Source organism: Bos taurus, chromosome 19 (assembly GCF_002263795.3).
Source record: "Bos taurus isolate L1 Dominette 01449 registration number 42190680 breed Hereford chromosome 19, ARS-UCD2.0, whole genome shotgun sequence".
Taxonomy (NCBI): domain Eukaryota; kingdom Metazoa; phylum Chordata; class Mammalia; order Artiodactyla; family Bovidae; genus Bos; species Bos taurus.
The window spans coordinates 41,467,221-41,484,414 of NC_037346.1; the positions used below are offsets into that span (position 1 = coordinate 41,467,221).

Sequence of the window (17,194 nt, forward strand, 5' to 3'; positions counted from 1 at the left end):
TAGATACATACCAGTAGAGTTCAGAAGTCTCATATCAGGAGAGTACATGACACTACTACAGTGAAATACTGAAACACTTTCATTGTTTCTACCGCTGTTGATGATATGCTTTCCGTATGACATGGCAATTACACTCTTACATATGTACCTAAAAGAGAGGGCAGGAAAACTCTAAGAAATTATGGCTGACACATTTCACATTTATGGAAATATATAAATCTATAACTGTATCATCCTATCTACCTATTTGTCACAAATTATAAAAGAAAGTATGTGCAAGTTGTGATGTCTCACCAGAGGTGATTGATCCAGCTAAAAGTAGTTATGGGACATTAATGAATTGAGGTTGTCTGAAAACAGGGTACAGCATTTGCCTCTATTCCAGCTTTGGTGCTGAATTGCTAGTGAAGAAAAATGTGCCAACATCTTCTACCTAAATGTACCTAATAAAGCTGGGAAATATTTTAGGTCAGTCACTACTGATTTGAAAGACATGTACACAGATACACGTGATCGTCTTGAATCTCAGACTTTGTCCGAGATCAGACTTGGACTTTAGCAGGCTTCATTCATCACAGAATGCATCAGCATCCAGCAAGTCTCAACCTAAGCATAGTCAAAGGCACACAGAAAAGGTGACTGTTCTGACCCTGGCCAAGGCAGGAAGAACTATCCCATGACCTGATGATGTCACATGACCAGAGATGCTGCTGGGATGATTCCTTATTCTTTTTCACTTCTGGAAAAGGTTCTTAAGTACTAGTCCTAATTAAAGAGAAGATCAAACACTAATTTATAGAGGCCTCAAAACACTAAAGAAATCATTTCCTCTTGGATAATTTCCCATTGACTACAAAAACAACACACATAACGAGGAAAGTCTTGCTTATTGGTCCCAACTTTGGGGGTCCAGTGTATAAAAAGCCCCAGAACAGAAGTAGTCATCAGAATCTGAGAAATTCACTTCTGAACAAGAGTCCACACTCCACCACTGACAAAATGACTCACTCTTGCTGCTCCCCGTGCTGCCAGCCCACCTGCTGTGAGCCCAGCTGCTGCCAGCCTTGCTGCCCTCCTGTCTGCTGTCAGACCACCTGCTGCAGGACCACCTGCCTCAAGCCTACTTGTGTGAGCAGCTGCTGCCAGCCCACCTGCTGTGAGCCCAGCTGCTGTCGGCCCTGCTGCCCCCCAACTTGCTATCAGTCTAGTGAAAACACTTGCTGTAGGACCTCCTGCTGCAAACCTACCTGTGTGACCACCTGCTGTCAGCACAACTGTGGAGGGTCCAGCTGCTGCCAGCCTTGCTGCCGCCCTATCCGCTGTCAGACCACCTGCTGCAGGACCACCTGCCTCAAGCCGATTTGTGTGACCACCTGCTGCCAGCCCACCTGCTGTGAGTCCAGCTGCTGTCAGCCCTCCTGCCCCCAAACTTGCTGTCAAATCACTGAAACCACCTGCTGCAAGCCTACTTGTGTGACCAGCTGCTGTCAGCCCACCTGCTGTGCATCCAGCAGCGCTGGACAAACCTGCGGTGGTTCTAACTGCTGTCAGCCTTGCTGCCAGCCAGCCTCCTGTGCACCCGTGTACTGCCATAGGACCTGCTACCACCCCACGTGCCTCTGCCTGCCTGGGTGCCAAGACCAGAGCTGTGGATCCAGCTGCTGCCAGCCTTGCAGCCGCCCTGTCTGCTGTCAGACCACCTGCTGTAGGACCACCTGCTGCCGCCCTAGCTGTGTGTCCAGCTGCTGCCAGCCTTCCTGCTGCTGATCACCTTGCCAAGGATCCACTGTCCCTATGCAACACCTTCTATTAATTGACTTGCTACTTGGGGACAAAACAAAGTCACTTCCTAGACTTTGCTGACAACTGACATGCTCTACCAGAATTTCAGTTACTCATCTCCTTGCTTAAGAGCTTGTGAATTAGCTTGACAGAGTGCAGGGGGCTTCCTCCAATTGTCTTCCTCTGGTGTAGGAGGACCATGTGCCAATTCCTGCATCTGTGATAAGGAAGTATGTCTTGGTTTTGACTCTGAAAAAAGGATTGACCATCCAGTTCTTCTGAGTAACTTAACAAAACAAGCTCTCAGAATGTTTCTATAGGTTTCTACAGCCTATCATAATCTTTATAATCATATGTTCTCTTTTGCTATCCTCATAGTTCTTGTATCATGCTTTCTCCTTTTACGCTCACTTTGAGTTTTACCTGTATGTTTCTCAATAAATGGTGTACCACAAGTCTTCTGTATGTGTTTGATTTATTGCACTTCTTTCCTCATATAGAAATTTATATATTATATGCCTTATCCAATATGAGCATCATATTAGCCCACTTCCTAACTATTATCTCATTATTAAAAACCCATTTCATTGTGTAGTGTGATTTACCTAATAATAAACAGACTCATCCAGGATGAAGTCTTCTGTTCCTGCTCAAGGGCACTTACATTGACATCCCAAGGAAGTATTAATAGATGTCTGAACCTCAGTGACTATGTCCTTGGCAAGCTATAGTTGCTGTCATTGTTCATGTGGTTATCTATTGCTGGGCCTGGACACACCATGAGATGCTCCAAGAAAATTTTGTTCTCACTATTTCTCGCTGCCCTCAATCTTTTCATGATAATTATCCCTCAGCAACTAGTAACTCCTCTCTCTGCCCACTGTTCTTTCTAGATGAGGAGTCCAAAATGACCAGGTGACAATTTAAACATAGACTATATTCCCTAAAAACTGTGACTTTTATACTATTAAAGCCTTCAATCTAGGAGAGTGTAGATCCATGGGGAGGGGAAGAACAGATTCCCATATATGTCACCCTGAGTTAAAGTGAGAGGGTTCACTGCTACTTCACTTTCTGAAACCATGTATACTACCTTTGTGGATACACATGGTACTACCTATATGGGATCCACAGAGTGGCCATTAGGTCAAAGTATGTGCCATATTCAGAAACAACATATCAATCTTGTGTGGTGTCATCTCTAAGTTGGTTCTTACTGCACATCTACAAGACCATTTTAATTTTCCATGGGTCAGCCATCTCTTGAGGAAACTAAAAGAGGCTTAATACTCTTGGCTTAAAACTCAACATTCAGAAAGCTAAGATCAATGCATCTGGTCCCATCACTTCATGGCAAATAGATGGGGAAACAATGGAAACATTGAGAGACTATTTTGGGGGGGCTCCAAAATCACCGCAGATGGTGACTACAGCCATGAAATTAAAAGACGCTTGCTCCTTGAACGAAAAGTAATGATCACCCTAGACAGCCTATTAAAAAGCAGAGAATTACTTTGCCTTCAAAGGTCCATCTAGTCAAATCTATGGTTTTTCCAGTAGTCATGGATGGATATGAGAGTTGGACTATAAAGAAAGCTGGGCACCTAAGAATTGATGCTTTTGAACTGTGGTGTTGGAGAAGACTCCTGAGAGTCCCTTGGACTGCAAGGAGATCCAACCAATCCATCCTAAAGGAAATCAGTCCTGACTATTCATTGAAAGGACTGATGCTGAAGCTGAAACTCCAATACTTTGGCCACCTGATGTGAAGAACTGACTCTTTTGAAAAGACCCTGAAGCTGGGAAAGATTGAAGGCAGGAGAAGGGGACGACAGAGAATGAGATGGTTGGATGGCATCACCGACTCAATGGACATGAGTTTGAGTAAGCTCCAGGAGTTGGTGATGGACAGGGAAGCCTGGTGTTCTGCAGTCCATGGGGTCGCAAAGAGTCGGACATGACTGAGTGACGAAACTGAACTGAACAAGACGATTCTAGTTTTCCATGGGTCAGCCATCTCTGTCATGTGATGTATGGTAGAACAAGTAGATCCCATGTTCATTTGCCTCCTGTTGATCTTGTTCATCAAAAAGTGGGTTTGTGGGTCCAAAGTTTTACTATTCAGAATCCTATGACAATATTACTATAAGCTGGTGGATAGTACTGCTGATAAGGACAACAAATCCATGTTTACAACATGGAATCGTAGTAAAGAAGAATTGCTGTCTTTTCCTTGAACATGTAATCTAAGAGGAAAACTAGCTCGCCTTCAAGTTAGATGGCTAGGTTTCCTGAGGGATATTATTCTCTGCTTCTGACTAACAGCATATACAGCAGGGCCAGCCACGGTCAGAGTGAGCTTGCGCTGTTGGTCCACACAAATCTTCCATCCCTGCCACCATGGCTACTCCGTTCATGCTCCCTTGTGTAAGTATCGATGCACCTAAAGATAGAGATGGGATAAGATATCCCAAACTTGTAGCCGTCCAGTGTCTCCTTTGTGACACTCTGGAGGTCATTAATGTGGGACACAAGTGAGAAACACTTTCTGCCCTCACACCTACCTCCATCTAAATAATTCTCCAAATCCCTTTACTTTCCACTCTTGCTCCTCCCTTGGCTCAATCCAAACAGTCAGTCCTTTCACCACATGCAAATAGGTAAAGAACATCATTTCGTCAGGGCACTTTTTCTCCAAAACAAAAACAAACAAACAAAAAAATATATATATGTAATGGACATGTGTACTGACTCACTGTTCACTGTGAGTATTTTCTCTGTCCACTGCCCTTGCACAGCAGAAGTGTTTTCTGTCATAATCAAAATTCTCCATTTGGCTTCAAAGCTTCTACTGAAGTTAACAGTTGATGAAATTTAAGATATTGAATGCTTATATATTATGATCAGTTTGATTTTGTAGGAATCAAATGGAATTGGGTTGGTAATTATTTTCAATATTATTTTTAATTGGAGGATAGTTACAATATTGCAATGGTTTCCACCATACATCAACATGAATCAGCCATAAGTATATATATGAAGGAGGAAACAGACAGAACAGGCTCCATCTTGAAAGCAGGACTCCATCTTGGTCCGGACTCTGGACTTTGAGCTGTATGCCCAGTATCTATAGAAATGACATACCAAGTGGAAAACCAGACCCCCTGGATGGAAGAGCCCCAGGGCTCATACCTAGACTCTCCATCACCTAAAAGAATACCCTAATCATCTGTGTAACCGAATAGAATCATAAATTCTATTATGTTTATTGGAGTATGACCACAGGTCTGTTGATAATTGTCCACTGCTAACTACCTGGGCTTAAGGCATATGAATCACAAGTTAACTTTGATTGTGTCTTTCTTTTCCTTTGTTCAGACTAGTTTCGAAATTCAGAGAATTTCGGGAGGTTGGTTTGGGCAAGAACACTTAGGGTATGTACAGTTTTCACAAAAACTGGTTGGGGTCCTTGGCTAAGAGGAGACTCTACTTGGGCCCGCTGGTGTAATAAACTGCACTCCACTACCTGCATTGTCCTTCTGACTGAGTATGTTTCCCGGAACGCGTGGCTACAACACATACATCCCTTCCTCCTAAACCACCTTCCCACCTCCTTCTCCATCTCACCCTCTAGGTCAGCACAGAGCACCAGCTTTGGGTTCTGCATCACACTACCAATCTCCACTGGCTATCCACTTCGGGGCTTCCCTGGTGGCTCCGATGGTAAAGAATCTGCCTGCAATGCAGGAGACCTGGGTTCAAACCCAGGGTAGGAAGATTCCCCTGAAAAGGGAATGGCTCCAGTGTTCTTGCCTGGAGAATTCCATGAACAGAAGAGCCTGGTGAGCTACAGTTCATGGAGTCTCAAAGAGTCAGACATGGCCAAGTGACGAACACACACATACACACACATATACACACGTTCACTTCATATATGGTAATGTATATGTTTCAATGCTACTTTCTCAAGTCATGCCACCCTCTCCCTCCTGCACTGTGACCATACATCTGGTCTTTATGTCTGTATCTCCTTTGCTGCCCTGCAAATAGGATCATCAGTACCATCTTTCTAGATTCTATAGATATGCATTAATTTGTGAATTTGTCTTTCTCTTTCTGACTTACTTCATTCATATAATAGGCTCTATTATATCCACTGCATTAGGATTGATTCAAATGTGTTCCTTTCTATAGCTGAGTAATATTTCATTGTGTATGGAATGTACACAATTATCTACCACAATGTCTTTATCCATTCATCTGTTGATAGACAGCTAGGTTGCTTCCATGTCCTTGCAATTGTAAATTAGTGCTGCAATGAACATCGGGGCAGATGTGTATTTTTCAATTAAAGTTTCCTGAGGGCATATGCCCAAGCAGCTCAATACCAGAAAAACAAACAACCCAATCAAAAAGTGGCCAGAAGAACTAAACAAGTGAAAGGTTGTTGCTAAACCATGAAAGACGACAGGATTCTTGGCCTCTGGAGAAGAAGAATTCAATCCGGGGCCAGTGACGAGCTTCTGAGCTTTGATCGCTCAGAGCTTTCGTGTAATAAAGTTTTGTTAACATATAAACGAGATAGAGAAAGCTTCTGACATAGACATCAGAAAGGGGCAGAGAGAATGCCCCACTGCTAGTCTTTAGCCGGATGTTATATAGCTACTAAGCTAAGCTAAGTCGCTTCAGTCGTGTCCGACTCTGTGCGACCCCAGAGATGGCAGCCCACCAAGCTCCCCCGTCCCTGGGATTCTCCAGGCAAGAACACTGGAGTGGGCTGCCATTTCCTCCTCCAATGCATGAAAGTGAAAAGTGAAAGTGAAGTCACTCAGTCATGTCCGACTCTTCACGACCCCATGGACTGCAGCCCACCAGGCTCCTCCGTCCATGGGATTTTCCAGGCAAGAGTACTGGAGTGGGGTGCCATTGCCTTCTCCGTATATAGCTACTAGCAGTCTGCTAATCAGAGAAAGGAAATTTCTCAAAACTCAGAGAATGGCACCAGGCCCCTCACCCACAACATGCATTTTGAGATAACATTGGCAGCAGCTGAGTCATCCCAGGCCATAAAACGATTGACATGAATCTTGAAGAAAAGGCAGTTTACCAAGCAAATATATGATTTCATTAACATAGATTAGGAGAACAGTGTATAAGTACAACACACTCGTTTGTCAAGTGGGTTCTGAGTCTTGGTGGAACCGACTTGAAGACAGTCTAGGGTCCATACATAGCACATTAACACAGCTGAAGACAAACATTTCCATAGAAAACGCACTGATTAGCTCAAGGTCTGAGAACAGTTACGTTCAGGTGGAATCAGGTGCCTTCATGGCAACACAGGATTTTAAGAGAAACCTCGTTTTACATTTGTATAGAGAAGGGGAAAAAAACCTTAACACTTGTCATTCGTTTCCTCCTGCCACTTAAGAGAGAGAGAAAAAATGTCTGACACTTGCAGCTTACTTCCTCCATTTGGAGACCCCTGGCCTTCCTGCCTGTTACCCTCTCACAAGCATTTCGCCAAAGAAGACATAAAGATGGCTAATAAACACATGAAAAGATGCTCACCATCATTCTTTATTAGAGAAATGCAAATTAAAACTACAATGAGGTATCATCTCACACCAACCAAAATGGCCATCATCAAAAAGTCTACAAACCACAAATGGGCTGGCAGTTATTACTCATGTATTCTTTAATCATTGAGGGTAGCACTAAACTCTGCTGTTCTCTACAGATGTGCTACAGGTTCTTATTAATTCTATGACTTGGAAGTTAAATAATTTATAAATTTGAGAATGGTTTATGTTAAGTCAGGCATACAGACTTAAATAAAGTAGATAAAATCTTACATTACCATGGAACAAGTAAGAGAAACAATGATTCTCTACTAATAATGGTGATGAATCAATTTGTTTTGAGATATCTCTGAAAATATAAGAATTATTGTTTTTGCAAAAGGTGTCTATTTGCAGACTGACTGACCCAGTGAGAGACAGAAAGAGAAAGAAAATACTTCTAATCTATGGGTAGACATACTACATAGAAAGACAGTAGTAGGAAAATAGATATAAACAATTCTTGAGGTGACTTATGTATATATTCCCCTAATCAAGTGTTAATGAGTAGCAGAACAGAAATTTGAACTCTCTTCCATATGATATTAATTCCCATAACAGAGCTATTTTCTTTTTCCACCATGGAGAATTTATGGTTGAAGATAAGATAAACAGAAGCACAAATCTATGAGGGAACTTAGTACAGAAAGTGGATAGTGTACACTAGAAGCATCTTACAAAGGCACAAATAAAAGTCAAAAGAATGATCATGTACATCTATTTGTTTCAATGATATTTCATTTGACTAAACTAGAATCTGGTAACGTCTAGACTATTTACGGAAACTACCCTGACTTAACCTTAACACTACATATCTGATTGAAAATGTCAGTGATAGAGGTCTTGGGGAAAAATGAGAATCTTCAGGTTCTGTAGTCAGTAGGCAAATACTGGGCATACAGAAAAGCACATCCCAAGAAGTGGGAGAGTGAGCACATGCCAGGTATAAGGGAGAAATCACTGTGATTTTGCAGTACAGGTATCTTCTCCTGGGAAGAGTAACAGCTCAGCAACGCCATTCTGTCTAACAAGTGATCCCAGTGAGCAAAAGATTCAGGAGACTGGATTGGGGGAAGGAAAAATGCTAAAGTAATCAATTTCTTTTTATGAGAGATGCTTGAAAATGGAATGGGTTACCACGGCAGTAGGAAGTCACACCACTGGAAGTATGGAAGCATTAACTAAACACCCAAACAGTTGGAATATTGTATCTTTGTTTGTAGCCTCTGTGAGTGAATTCTATCAGGGGACTGTAAGTTCAGTTCAGTTCAGTCACTCAGTCGTGTCCGACTCTTTGCGACCCCATGAATCGGAGCACGCCATACTTCCCTGTCTATCACCAACACCCGGAGTTCACTCAGACTCACGTCCATCGAGTCAGTGATGCCATCCAGCCATCTCATCCTCTGGCGTCCCCTTCTCCTCCTGTCCGCAATCCCTCCCAGCATCAGAGTCTTTTCCAATGAGTCAACTCTTCCCATGAGGTGGCCAAAGTACTGGAGTTTCAGCTTTAGCATCATTCCTTCCAAAGAAATCCCAGGGCTGATCTCCTTCAGAATGGACTGGTTGGATCTCCTTGCAGTCCAGGGGACTCTCAAGAGTCTTCTCCAACACCACAGTTCAAAAGCATCAATTCTTCGACGCTCAGCCTTCTTCACAGTCCAACTCTCACATCCATACATGACCACTGGAAAAACCATAGCCTTGACTAGACGGACTTTTGTTGGCAAAGGAATGTCTGTGCTTTTGAATATGCTATCTAGGTTGGTCATAACTTTCCTTCCAAGGAGTAAGCGTCTTTTAATTTCATGGCTGCAGTCACCATCTGTAGTGATTTTGGAGCCCAGAAAAATAAAGTCTGACACTGTTTCCACTGTTTCCTCATCTATTTCCCTTGAAATAGTGGGCCTGGATGCCATGATCTTCATTTTCTGAATGTTGAGCTTGAAGCCAACTTTTTCACTCTCCTCTTACACTTTCATCAAGAGGCTTTTTAGTTCCTCTTCACTTTCTGCCATAAGGGTGGTGTCATCTGCATATCTGAGGTTATTGATATTTCTCCCAGAAATCTTGATTCCAGTTTGTGTTTCTTCCAGTCCAGCATTTCTCATGATGTACTCTGCATATAAGTTAAATAAGCAGGGTGACAATATACAGCCTTGACGAACTCCTTTTCCTATTTGGAACCCGTCTGTTGTTCCATGTCCAGTTCTAACTGTTGCTTCCTGACCTGCATACAGATTTCTCAAGAGGCAGGTCAGGTGGTCTGGTATTCCCATCTCTTTCAGAATTTTCCACAGTTTATTGTGATCCACACAGTCAAAGGCTTTGGCATAGTCAATAAAGCAGAAAGAGATGTTTTTCTGGAACTCTCTTGCTTTTTCCATGATCCAGCAGATGTTGGCAATTTGATCTCTGGTTCCTCTGCCTTTTCTAAAACCAGCTTGAACATCAGGAAGTTCACGGTTCACGTATTGCTGAAGCCTGGCTTGGAGAATTTTGAGCATTACTTTACTAGCATGAGAGATGAGGGCAATCGTGCGGTAGTTTGAGCGTTCTTTGACATTGCCTTTCTTTGGGATTGGAATGAAAACTGACCTTTTCCAGTCCTGTGGCCACTGCTGAGTTTTCCAAATTTGCTGGCATATTGAGTGCAGCACTTTCACAGCATCATCTTTCAGGATTTGGAATAGCTCAACTGGAATTCCATCACCTCCACTAGCTTTGTTCATAGTGATGCTTTCTAAGGCCCACTTGACTTCACATTCCAGGATGTTTGGCTCTAGGTCAGTGATCACACCATCGTGATTATCTGGGTCATGAAGATCTTTTTTGTACAGTTCTTCTGTGTATTCTTGCCATCTCTTCTTAGTATCTTCTGCTTCCGTTAGGTCCCTACCATTTCTGTCCTTTATCGAGCCCATCTTTACATGAAATGTTCCTTTGGTATCTCTGATTTTCTTGAAGAGATTCCTAGTCTTTCCCATTCTGTTGTTTTCCTCTATTTCTTTGCATTGATCGCTGAAGAAGGCTTTCTTATCTCTCCTTGCTATTCTTTGGAACTCTGCATTCATGTGTTTATATTTTTCCTTTTCTCCTTTGCTTTTCGCTTCTCTTCTTTTCACAGCTATTTGTAAGGTCTCCCCAGACAGCCATTTTGCTTTTTTGCATTTCTTTTCTATGGGAATGGTCTTGATCCCTGTCTCCTGTACAATATCATGAACCTCATTCCATAGTTCATCAGGCACTCTATCTATCAGATCTAGGCCCTTAAATCTATTTCTCACTTCCACTGTATAATCATAAGGGATTTGATTTAGGTCATACCTGAATGGTCTAGTGGTTTTCCCTACTTTCTTCAATTTAAGTCTGAATTTGGCAATAAGGAGTTCATGGTCTGAGCCACAGTCAGCTCCTGGTCTTGTTTTTGTTGACTGTATAGAGCTTCTCTATCTTTGGCTGCAAAGAATATAATCAGTCTGATTTCGGTGTTGACCATCTGGTGATGTCCATGTATAGAGTCTTCTCTTGTGTTGTTGGAAGAGGGTGTTTGTTATTACCAGTGCATTTTCTTGGCAAAACTCTATTAGTCTTTGCCCTGCTTCATTCCATAGTCCAAGGCCAAATTTGCCTGTTACTCCAGGTGTTTCTTGACTTCCTACTTTTGCATTCCAGTCCCCTATAATGAAAAGGACATCTTTTTTGGGTGTTAGTTCTAAAAGGTCTTGTAGGTCTTCATAGAACCATTCAACTTCAGCTTCTTCAGCGTTACTGGTTGGGGCATAGACTTGGATTACTGTGATATTGAATGTTTGCCTTGGAAATGAACAGATTCAGACATCTATTAATAGTTCCTTGGGATGTAAATGTACCTGCCCTTGAGCAGGAAAAGAAGACTTCATCCTGGATGAGTCTGTTTATTATTAGGTAAATCACACTACACAATGAAATGGGTTTTTAATAATGAGATAATAATTAGGAAGGGGGCTAATATGATGCTCATAATGGGTAAGACATATAATATATAAATTTCTATATGAGGAATGTGGTGCAATAAATCAAACACATACAGAAGAATTGTGGTACACCATTTATTGAGAAACATACAGAAAAACTCAAAGTGACCGTAAAAGGAAAAAGCATGATACAAGAACTATGAGGATAGCAAAAGAGAAAATATGATTATAAAGATTATGATAGCCTATAGAAACCCACAGAAACATTCTGAGAGCTTGTTTTCTTAAGTTACTCAGAAGAACTAGATGGTCAATCCTATTTTCAGAGTCAAAACCAAGACATACTTCCTTATCACAGATGCAGGAATTGGCACATGGTCCTCCTACACCAGAGGAAGACAATTGGAGGAAGCCCCCTGCACTCTGTCAAGCTAATTCACAAGCTCTTAAGCAAGGAGATGAGTAACTGAAATTCTGGTAGAGCATGTCAGTTGTCAGCAAAGTCTAGGAAGTGATTTTGTTTTGTCCCCAGGTAGCAAGTCAATTAATAGAAGGTGTTGTATAGGGACAGTGGATCCTTGGCAAGGTGATCAGCAGCAGGAAGGCTGGCAGCAGCTGGACACACAGCTAGGGCGGCAGCAGGTGGTCCTACAGCAGGTGGTCTGACAGCAGACAGGGCGGCTGCAAGGCTGGCAGCAGCTGGATCCACAGCTCTGGTCTTGGCACCCAGGCAGGCAGAGGCACGTGGGGTGGTAGCAGGTCCTATGGCAGTACACGGGTGCACAGGAGGCTGGCTGGCAGCAAGGCTGACAGCAGTTAGAACCACCGCAGGTTTGTCCAGCGCTGCTGGATGCACAGCAGGTGGGCTGACAGCAGCTGGTCACACAAGTAGGCTTGCAGCAGGTGGTTTCAGTGATTTGACAGCAAGTTTGGGGGCAGGAGGGCTGACAGCAGCTGGACTCACAGCAGGTGGGCTGGCAGCAGGTGGTCACACAAATCGGCTTGAGGCAGGTGGTCCTGCAGCAGGTGGTCTGACAGCGGACAGGGCGGCAGCAAGGCTGGCAGCAGCTGGACCCTCCACAGTTGTGCTGACAGCAGGTGGTCACACAGGTAGGTTTGCAGCAGGAGGTCCTACAGCAGGTGTTTTCACTAGACTGATAGCAAGTTGGGGGACAGCAAGGCCGACAGCAGCTGGACTCACAGCAGGTGGGCTGGCAGCAGCTGCTCACACAAGTAGGCTTGAGGCAGGTGGTCCTGCAGCAGGTGGTCTGACAGCAGACAGGAGGGCAGCAAGGCCGGCAGCAGCTGGGCTCACAGCAGGTGGGCTGGCAGCATGGGGAGCAGCAAGAGTGAGTCATTTTGTCAGTGGTGGAGTGTGGACTCTTGTTCAGAAGTGAATTTCTCAGATTCTGATGACTACTTCTGTTCTGGGGCTTTTTATACACTGGACCCCCAAAGTTGGGACCAATAAGCAAGACTTTCCTCGTTATGTGTGTTGTTTTTGTAGTCAATGGGAAATTATCCAAGAGGAAATGATTTCTTTAGTGTTTTGAGGCCTCTATAAATTAGTGTTTGATCTTCTCTTTAATTAGGACTAGTACTTAAGAACCTTTTCCAGAAGTGAAAAAGAATAAGGAATCATCCCAGCAGCATCTCTGGTCATGTGACATCATCAGGTCATGGGATAGTTCTTCCTGCCTTGGCCAGGGTCAGAACAGTCACCTTTTCTGTGTGCCTTTGACTATGCTTAGGTTGAGACTTGCTGGATGCTGATGCATTCTGTGATGAATGAAGCCTGCTAAAGTCCAAGTCTGATCTCGGACAAAGTCTGAGATTCAAGACGATCACGTGTATCTGTGTACATGTCTTTCAAATCAGTAGTGACTGACCTAAAATATTTCCCAGCTTTATTAGGTACATTTAGGTAGAAGATGTTGGCACATTTTTCTTCACTAGCAATTCAGCACCAAAGCTGGAATAGAGGCAAATGCTGTACCCTGTTTTCAGACAACCTCAATTCATTAATGTCCCATAACTACTTTTAGCTGGATCAATCACCTCTGGTGAGACATCACAACTTTCACATACTTTCCTTTATAATTTGTGACAAATATGTAGATAGGATGATACAGTTATAGATTTATATATTTCCATAAATGTGAAATGTGTCAGCCATAATTTCTTAGAGTTTTTTCTGCCCTCTCTTTTAGGTACATATGTAAGAGTGTAATTGCCATGTCATACGGAAAGCATATCATCAACAGCGGTAGAAACAATGAAAGTGTTTCAGTATTTCACTGCAGTAGTGTCATGTACTCTCCTGATATGCGACTTCTGAATTCTATTGGTATGTATCTATCCTTGTTTGTTTGTTTTAAATTGAGCTTTAGTTGACACAGCATTATATTATTTATAGGTGTTCAACACAGTAATTTGATATTCGTAGATGTTGCAATGTTATCACTGCAGTCAGTCTAGTTAATGTTAACATCTGTCACAACTGATAGTTACAAAGTCTTTTTTCTTGCATGAGAGCTTTTAAAATCTACTTTTCTAGCAACTTTCAAAGGTTTCAGTATTATTAACTATGGTCATTATGCTGTACGTTACATTCCCCAGGCATTTATTTTATAACTGGAAGCCTGTACCTTGTGATCCCGTTTACCTATTTCACCCACCCCACCTCCCACCTCTGGCTACCATTGATCTGTTCTGTCTATGAGCTCAGTTTTAGAAAAAATTTTTAAGATTCCATATATGAGTGAGATCACATGGTATTTGTCTCTCTAACTTTTTTCATTTAGCTTAATGTCCTCAAGGTCCATTCACATTGTCATAAATGGGAAGATATCCCTCAGGAATATCATTTTGAGTTTGAGGAGTCCAGTTTCATTGTTTTGCACATGGCTGCCCAGTTTTCCCGCCACCATTTATTTAAAAGATTGCAATCTCCTTATTGCATTAATATATTCTTGGCTCCTTTGTAATAAATTAGTAGGCCATATAATGTGTGGACTCATTTCTGGCCTCTTTATTCTATTCCATTGATCTAGGTGCTGGTTTTTTCCAGTCCATACTGTTTTGTCTAATATAGCTTTGTATTACTGTTTGGAATCAAGGAAAATGATGCTTCCAGCTTTGTTCTTCTTTATCAATATTGCATTGGCTATTTTGTGGTTCCATACAAATTTTAATTTTTTTCCTTTTTTCTGCCATTCGAATTACATTATCATTTTATCCTTTCTACATGATCATTTTATCCTTTCTACTGCTGTTGACTATATGTTCTCCCATTACATGGCAATTATACTCTAACATATATATCTAAAAGAGAGAAAATGAGGCCTAAAACTTTAAGAAATTGTGGTTGAGATTCCACATTTGTCAGAATATGTAAATTTACAGATTGAAACATACCTTAGTTATTCTCCTATCTAACCTGCTTGTCACAAATTGTAGAAGAAAGTATATGCAAGTTGGGATGTCTCACCAGAGGTCATTAACCTAACTAGAAAATAGCAATGAAGCAGTAAGGAAGGGATGCTGTTTGAAAATAGGATTCAGCTTTGCCTCTCTTCCAGTTTTGGTGCTGATTTTCATTTGAAAAATAATGTGGCAACCATCCTCTACTCAGATGACCCTGATAAAACTGGGAAACATTTCAAACTAGTTGCCAAATAAAGATATACATAGATACATGTGGAAGTCTTAACTCTGACTTTGTCAGAGATCAGGCTTGAACTCAAGCAGGCTTCATTCATCACAGAATGTATCAGCATCCCGACCCTTTGGAGGCACATCTCAATCTAAGTAGAGCCAAAGGAACAAAGCTCAGAAAGGAGAACTATTCTGACTTTCATAGAGCCAGCAGGAACTACCTCATGACCAGATGATGTCACATGACCAGAAATGCTGCTGGTGATGATTCCTGACCTTTTCATTTCTAGGAAAGATTCTTAAGTACCAGACCCAATTAAGGAAAAGATCAAACACTAATTTACAGAGGCCTCTCTATAAAACACTAAGAAAGCAACTTCCTCCATGGCAATTACCCTAAACTACAACAGTAACATAAATAACATCCAGGAAAGTCCTGCTTATTGGTCCCAACATTGGGGGTCTAGGGTATAAAAGCCCTAGAACAGGAAGAGTCCTCAGAATCTGAGAAACTCAGCTCTGAGCCGGAGTCCACCCTCCATCACAGACACAATGACCCACTCATGCTGCTCCCCGTGCTGTCAGCCCATCTGCAGGACCACTTGCTGTGAGTCCAGCTGCTGCAAGCCCTGCTGCCCCCCAACTTGCTGTCAAACCACCTGCTGCAGGACCACCTGCTGCAAACCTACTTGTGTGACCACCTGCTGCCAGCCCAGCTGTTGCAGCAAACCCTGCTGTCAGCCCACCTGCTGTGAGTCCATCTGCTGCCAGCCCTCCTGCCCTCCGACTTGCTATCAAGCTAGTGAAACCACCTGTTGTAGGACCACCTGCCGCAAGCCTACTTGTGTGACCACCTGCTGTCAGCCCACCTGCTGTGGGTCCAGCAGCTGTGGACAAACCTTCAGTGGGTCCAGCTGCGGCCAGCCTTGCTGCCAGCCGGTTTGCTGTGCACCTGTGTACTGCCACAGAATCTGCTACCACCCCACGTGCTGCTGCCTGCCTGGGTGCCAAGACCAGAGCTGTGGATCCAGCTGCTGCCAGCCTTGCAGCGGCCCTGTGTGCTGTCAGACCACCTGCTGCAGGACCACCTGCTGCCGCCCCAGCTGTGTGTCCAGCTGCTGCCCTTCCTCCTGCTGATCCTCCCGTCATGGAATCATGTGAGACACATCAATCTTCTGACAGCTAACCTATGAGTTCTCCAGTTACTGCCACAAGCCCCACTGCCAGGCTTCACTAGCATCCAGCGTGCAGCCACCATCTTTCTATGAGTCATATCCCTGATTAAGAGGCTCTGTGAGGTGGTATGGTAGCGTGCAGTTGACTGCAGTCTGCCTTTCTTCATCTTCCTTTTCTATTAAACTCTGTGATACCTACAAGTTTTAGGTCTCCTTGCCTTGCAGTCATTGTGTCAGCCTTGCAAAAATGATCACCACTTTTCTTAAGTAACCTAAAGCACAAATCATTGTGCTGGGTTTCTTAGGTTTCTTTCATGTTTACTACTTTAGCATTTTTTTGTCTGATGGACTCATTAAGAGAAAATGATTCATTCTATTTTACTTCCTCCTCCTTAGGATTACCCTGTGTTGTCTTCTCAACTGTGAGAAAGCTTGTCTGATTCCTTCTGCATAAAGTCTTTGCTGTCTTCTAGCCTATATTCCGATTTGACTTTTTATACAGCATTTTCTTTTAAGTCCTCTCATTAATACTGTATTTCTGAGCCTGACAATGACCCCTAAACTGGCAGTACCAAGATGATTGCCTCCCTCTTATGGATGAATAAAAGCCACTCAACTATTCATAGGTAGAATTTGATTGAGATCTAGGGTCTCTGGTTTGTGCTCCAGGGTCTTACAATAAGATCTTACTACAAGCACAAAGTGATCTGAGCACTGGGAATATGTGTGCTTTGGATTGCCTGTGTACCACTGAATATAAACCTTTCCCTGTGCAGATAATTTTCCTGTCTACAAATGTATTCTCTCAGCTATTTCCCAAACTTCAGTGACCATTTGCCCACATAAGGCCAATAGGCTGGTTTTAAAAGCCAACTACTAGGTTTAAGAATCTTTGTATTCCTGGCACTCTGCTGGCACATTCAACCCAGAAGCTCGTCTAAAAACACCTGCTTTTTTATGTCAGAATGTGTCATTCTGGGATGGTCTGGTTAGATAAATCTGG

At 42.8% G+C, this 17,194-nt stretch overlaps 3 protein-coding genes across 4 annotated transcripts; 2 read left to right on the forward strand and 1 right to left on the reverse strand.

Annotated features, from left to right (window-relative positions):
* Positions 1-859: 859 nt before the first annotated feature.
* On the forward strand, positions 860-1,936 carry LOC112442670 (keratin-associated protein 9-7-like). The gene has a single exon (XM_024980860.2). The coding sequence runs from the start codon at positions 1,000-1,002 to the stop codon at positions 1,765-1,767; it is 768 nt and encodes a 255-aa protein (XP_024836628.1). The 5' UTR covers positions 860-999; the 3' UTR covers positions 1,768-1,936.
* A 9,820-nt stretch (positions 1,937-11,756) lies between these two features.
* Positions 11,757-12,748, reverse strand: LOC100138853 (keratin-associated protein 9-8-like). 2 transcript variants are annotated; one of them, XM_059878379.1, is made up of 2 exons: positions 12,136-12,748; positions 11,757-12,072 (listed from the first exon to the last, which is right to left on the reverse strand). In XM_059878379.1, the coding sequence occupies exons 1-2, from the start codon at positions 12,715-12,717 to the stop codon at positions 11,950-11,952; spliced, it is 705 nt and encodes a 234-aa protein (XP_059734362.1). In that variant the 5' UTR covers positions 12,718-12,748; the 3' UTR covers positions 11,757-11,949. The 2 variants fall into 2 exon arrangements, with proteins under 2 accessions (XP_059734362.1, XP_010814590.1); XM_010816288.3 differs by having other exon boundaries at positions 11,757-12,748.
* A 2,793-nt stretch (positions 12,749-15,541) lies between these two features.
* Positions 15,542-16,389, forward strand: LOC100848850 (keratin-associated protein 9-9-like). Its single transcript, XM_003587437.5, has one exon. It carries the CDS (start codon positions 15,569-15,571, stop codon positions 16,151-16,153), a length of 585 nt encoding a protein of 194 aa, XP_003587485.1. The 5' UTR covers positions 15,542-15,568; the 3' UTR covers positions 16,154-16,389.
* The last annotated feature ends 805 nt before the right edge of the window (positions 16,390-17,194 follow it).

What these genes read in the sequence shown, in the direction of transcription:
- LOC100848850 (XM_003587437.5), top strand. Translation starts at nt 15,569, where the DNA reads ATGACCCACTCATGCTGCTCCCCGTGCTGTCAGCCCATCTGCAGGACC.
- LOC100138853 (XM_010816288.3), bottom strand. Translation starts at nt 12,717, where the DNA reads ATGACTCACTCTTGCTGCTCCCCATGCTGCCAGCCCACCTGCTGTGAG.
- LOC112442670 (XM_024980860.2), top strand. Translation starts at nt 1,000, where the DNA reads ATGACTCACTCTTGCTGCTCCCCGTGCTGCCAGCCCACCTGCTGTGAG.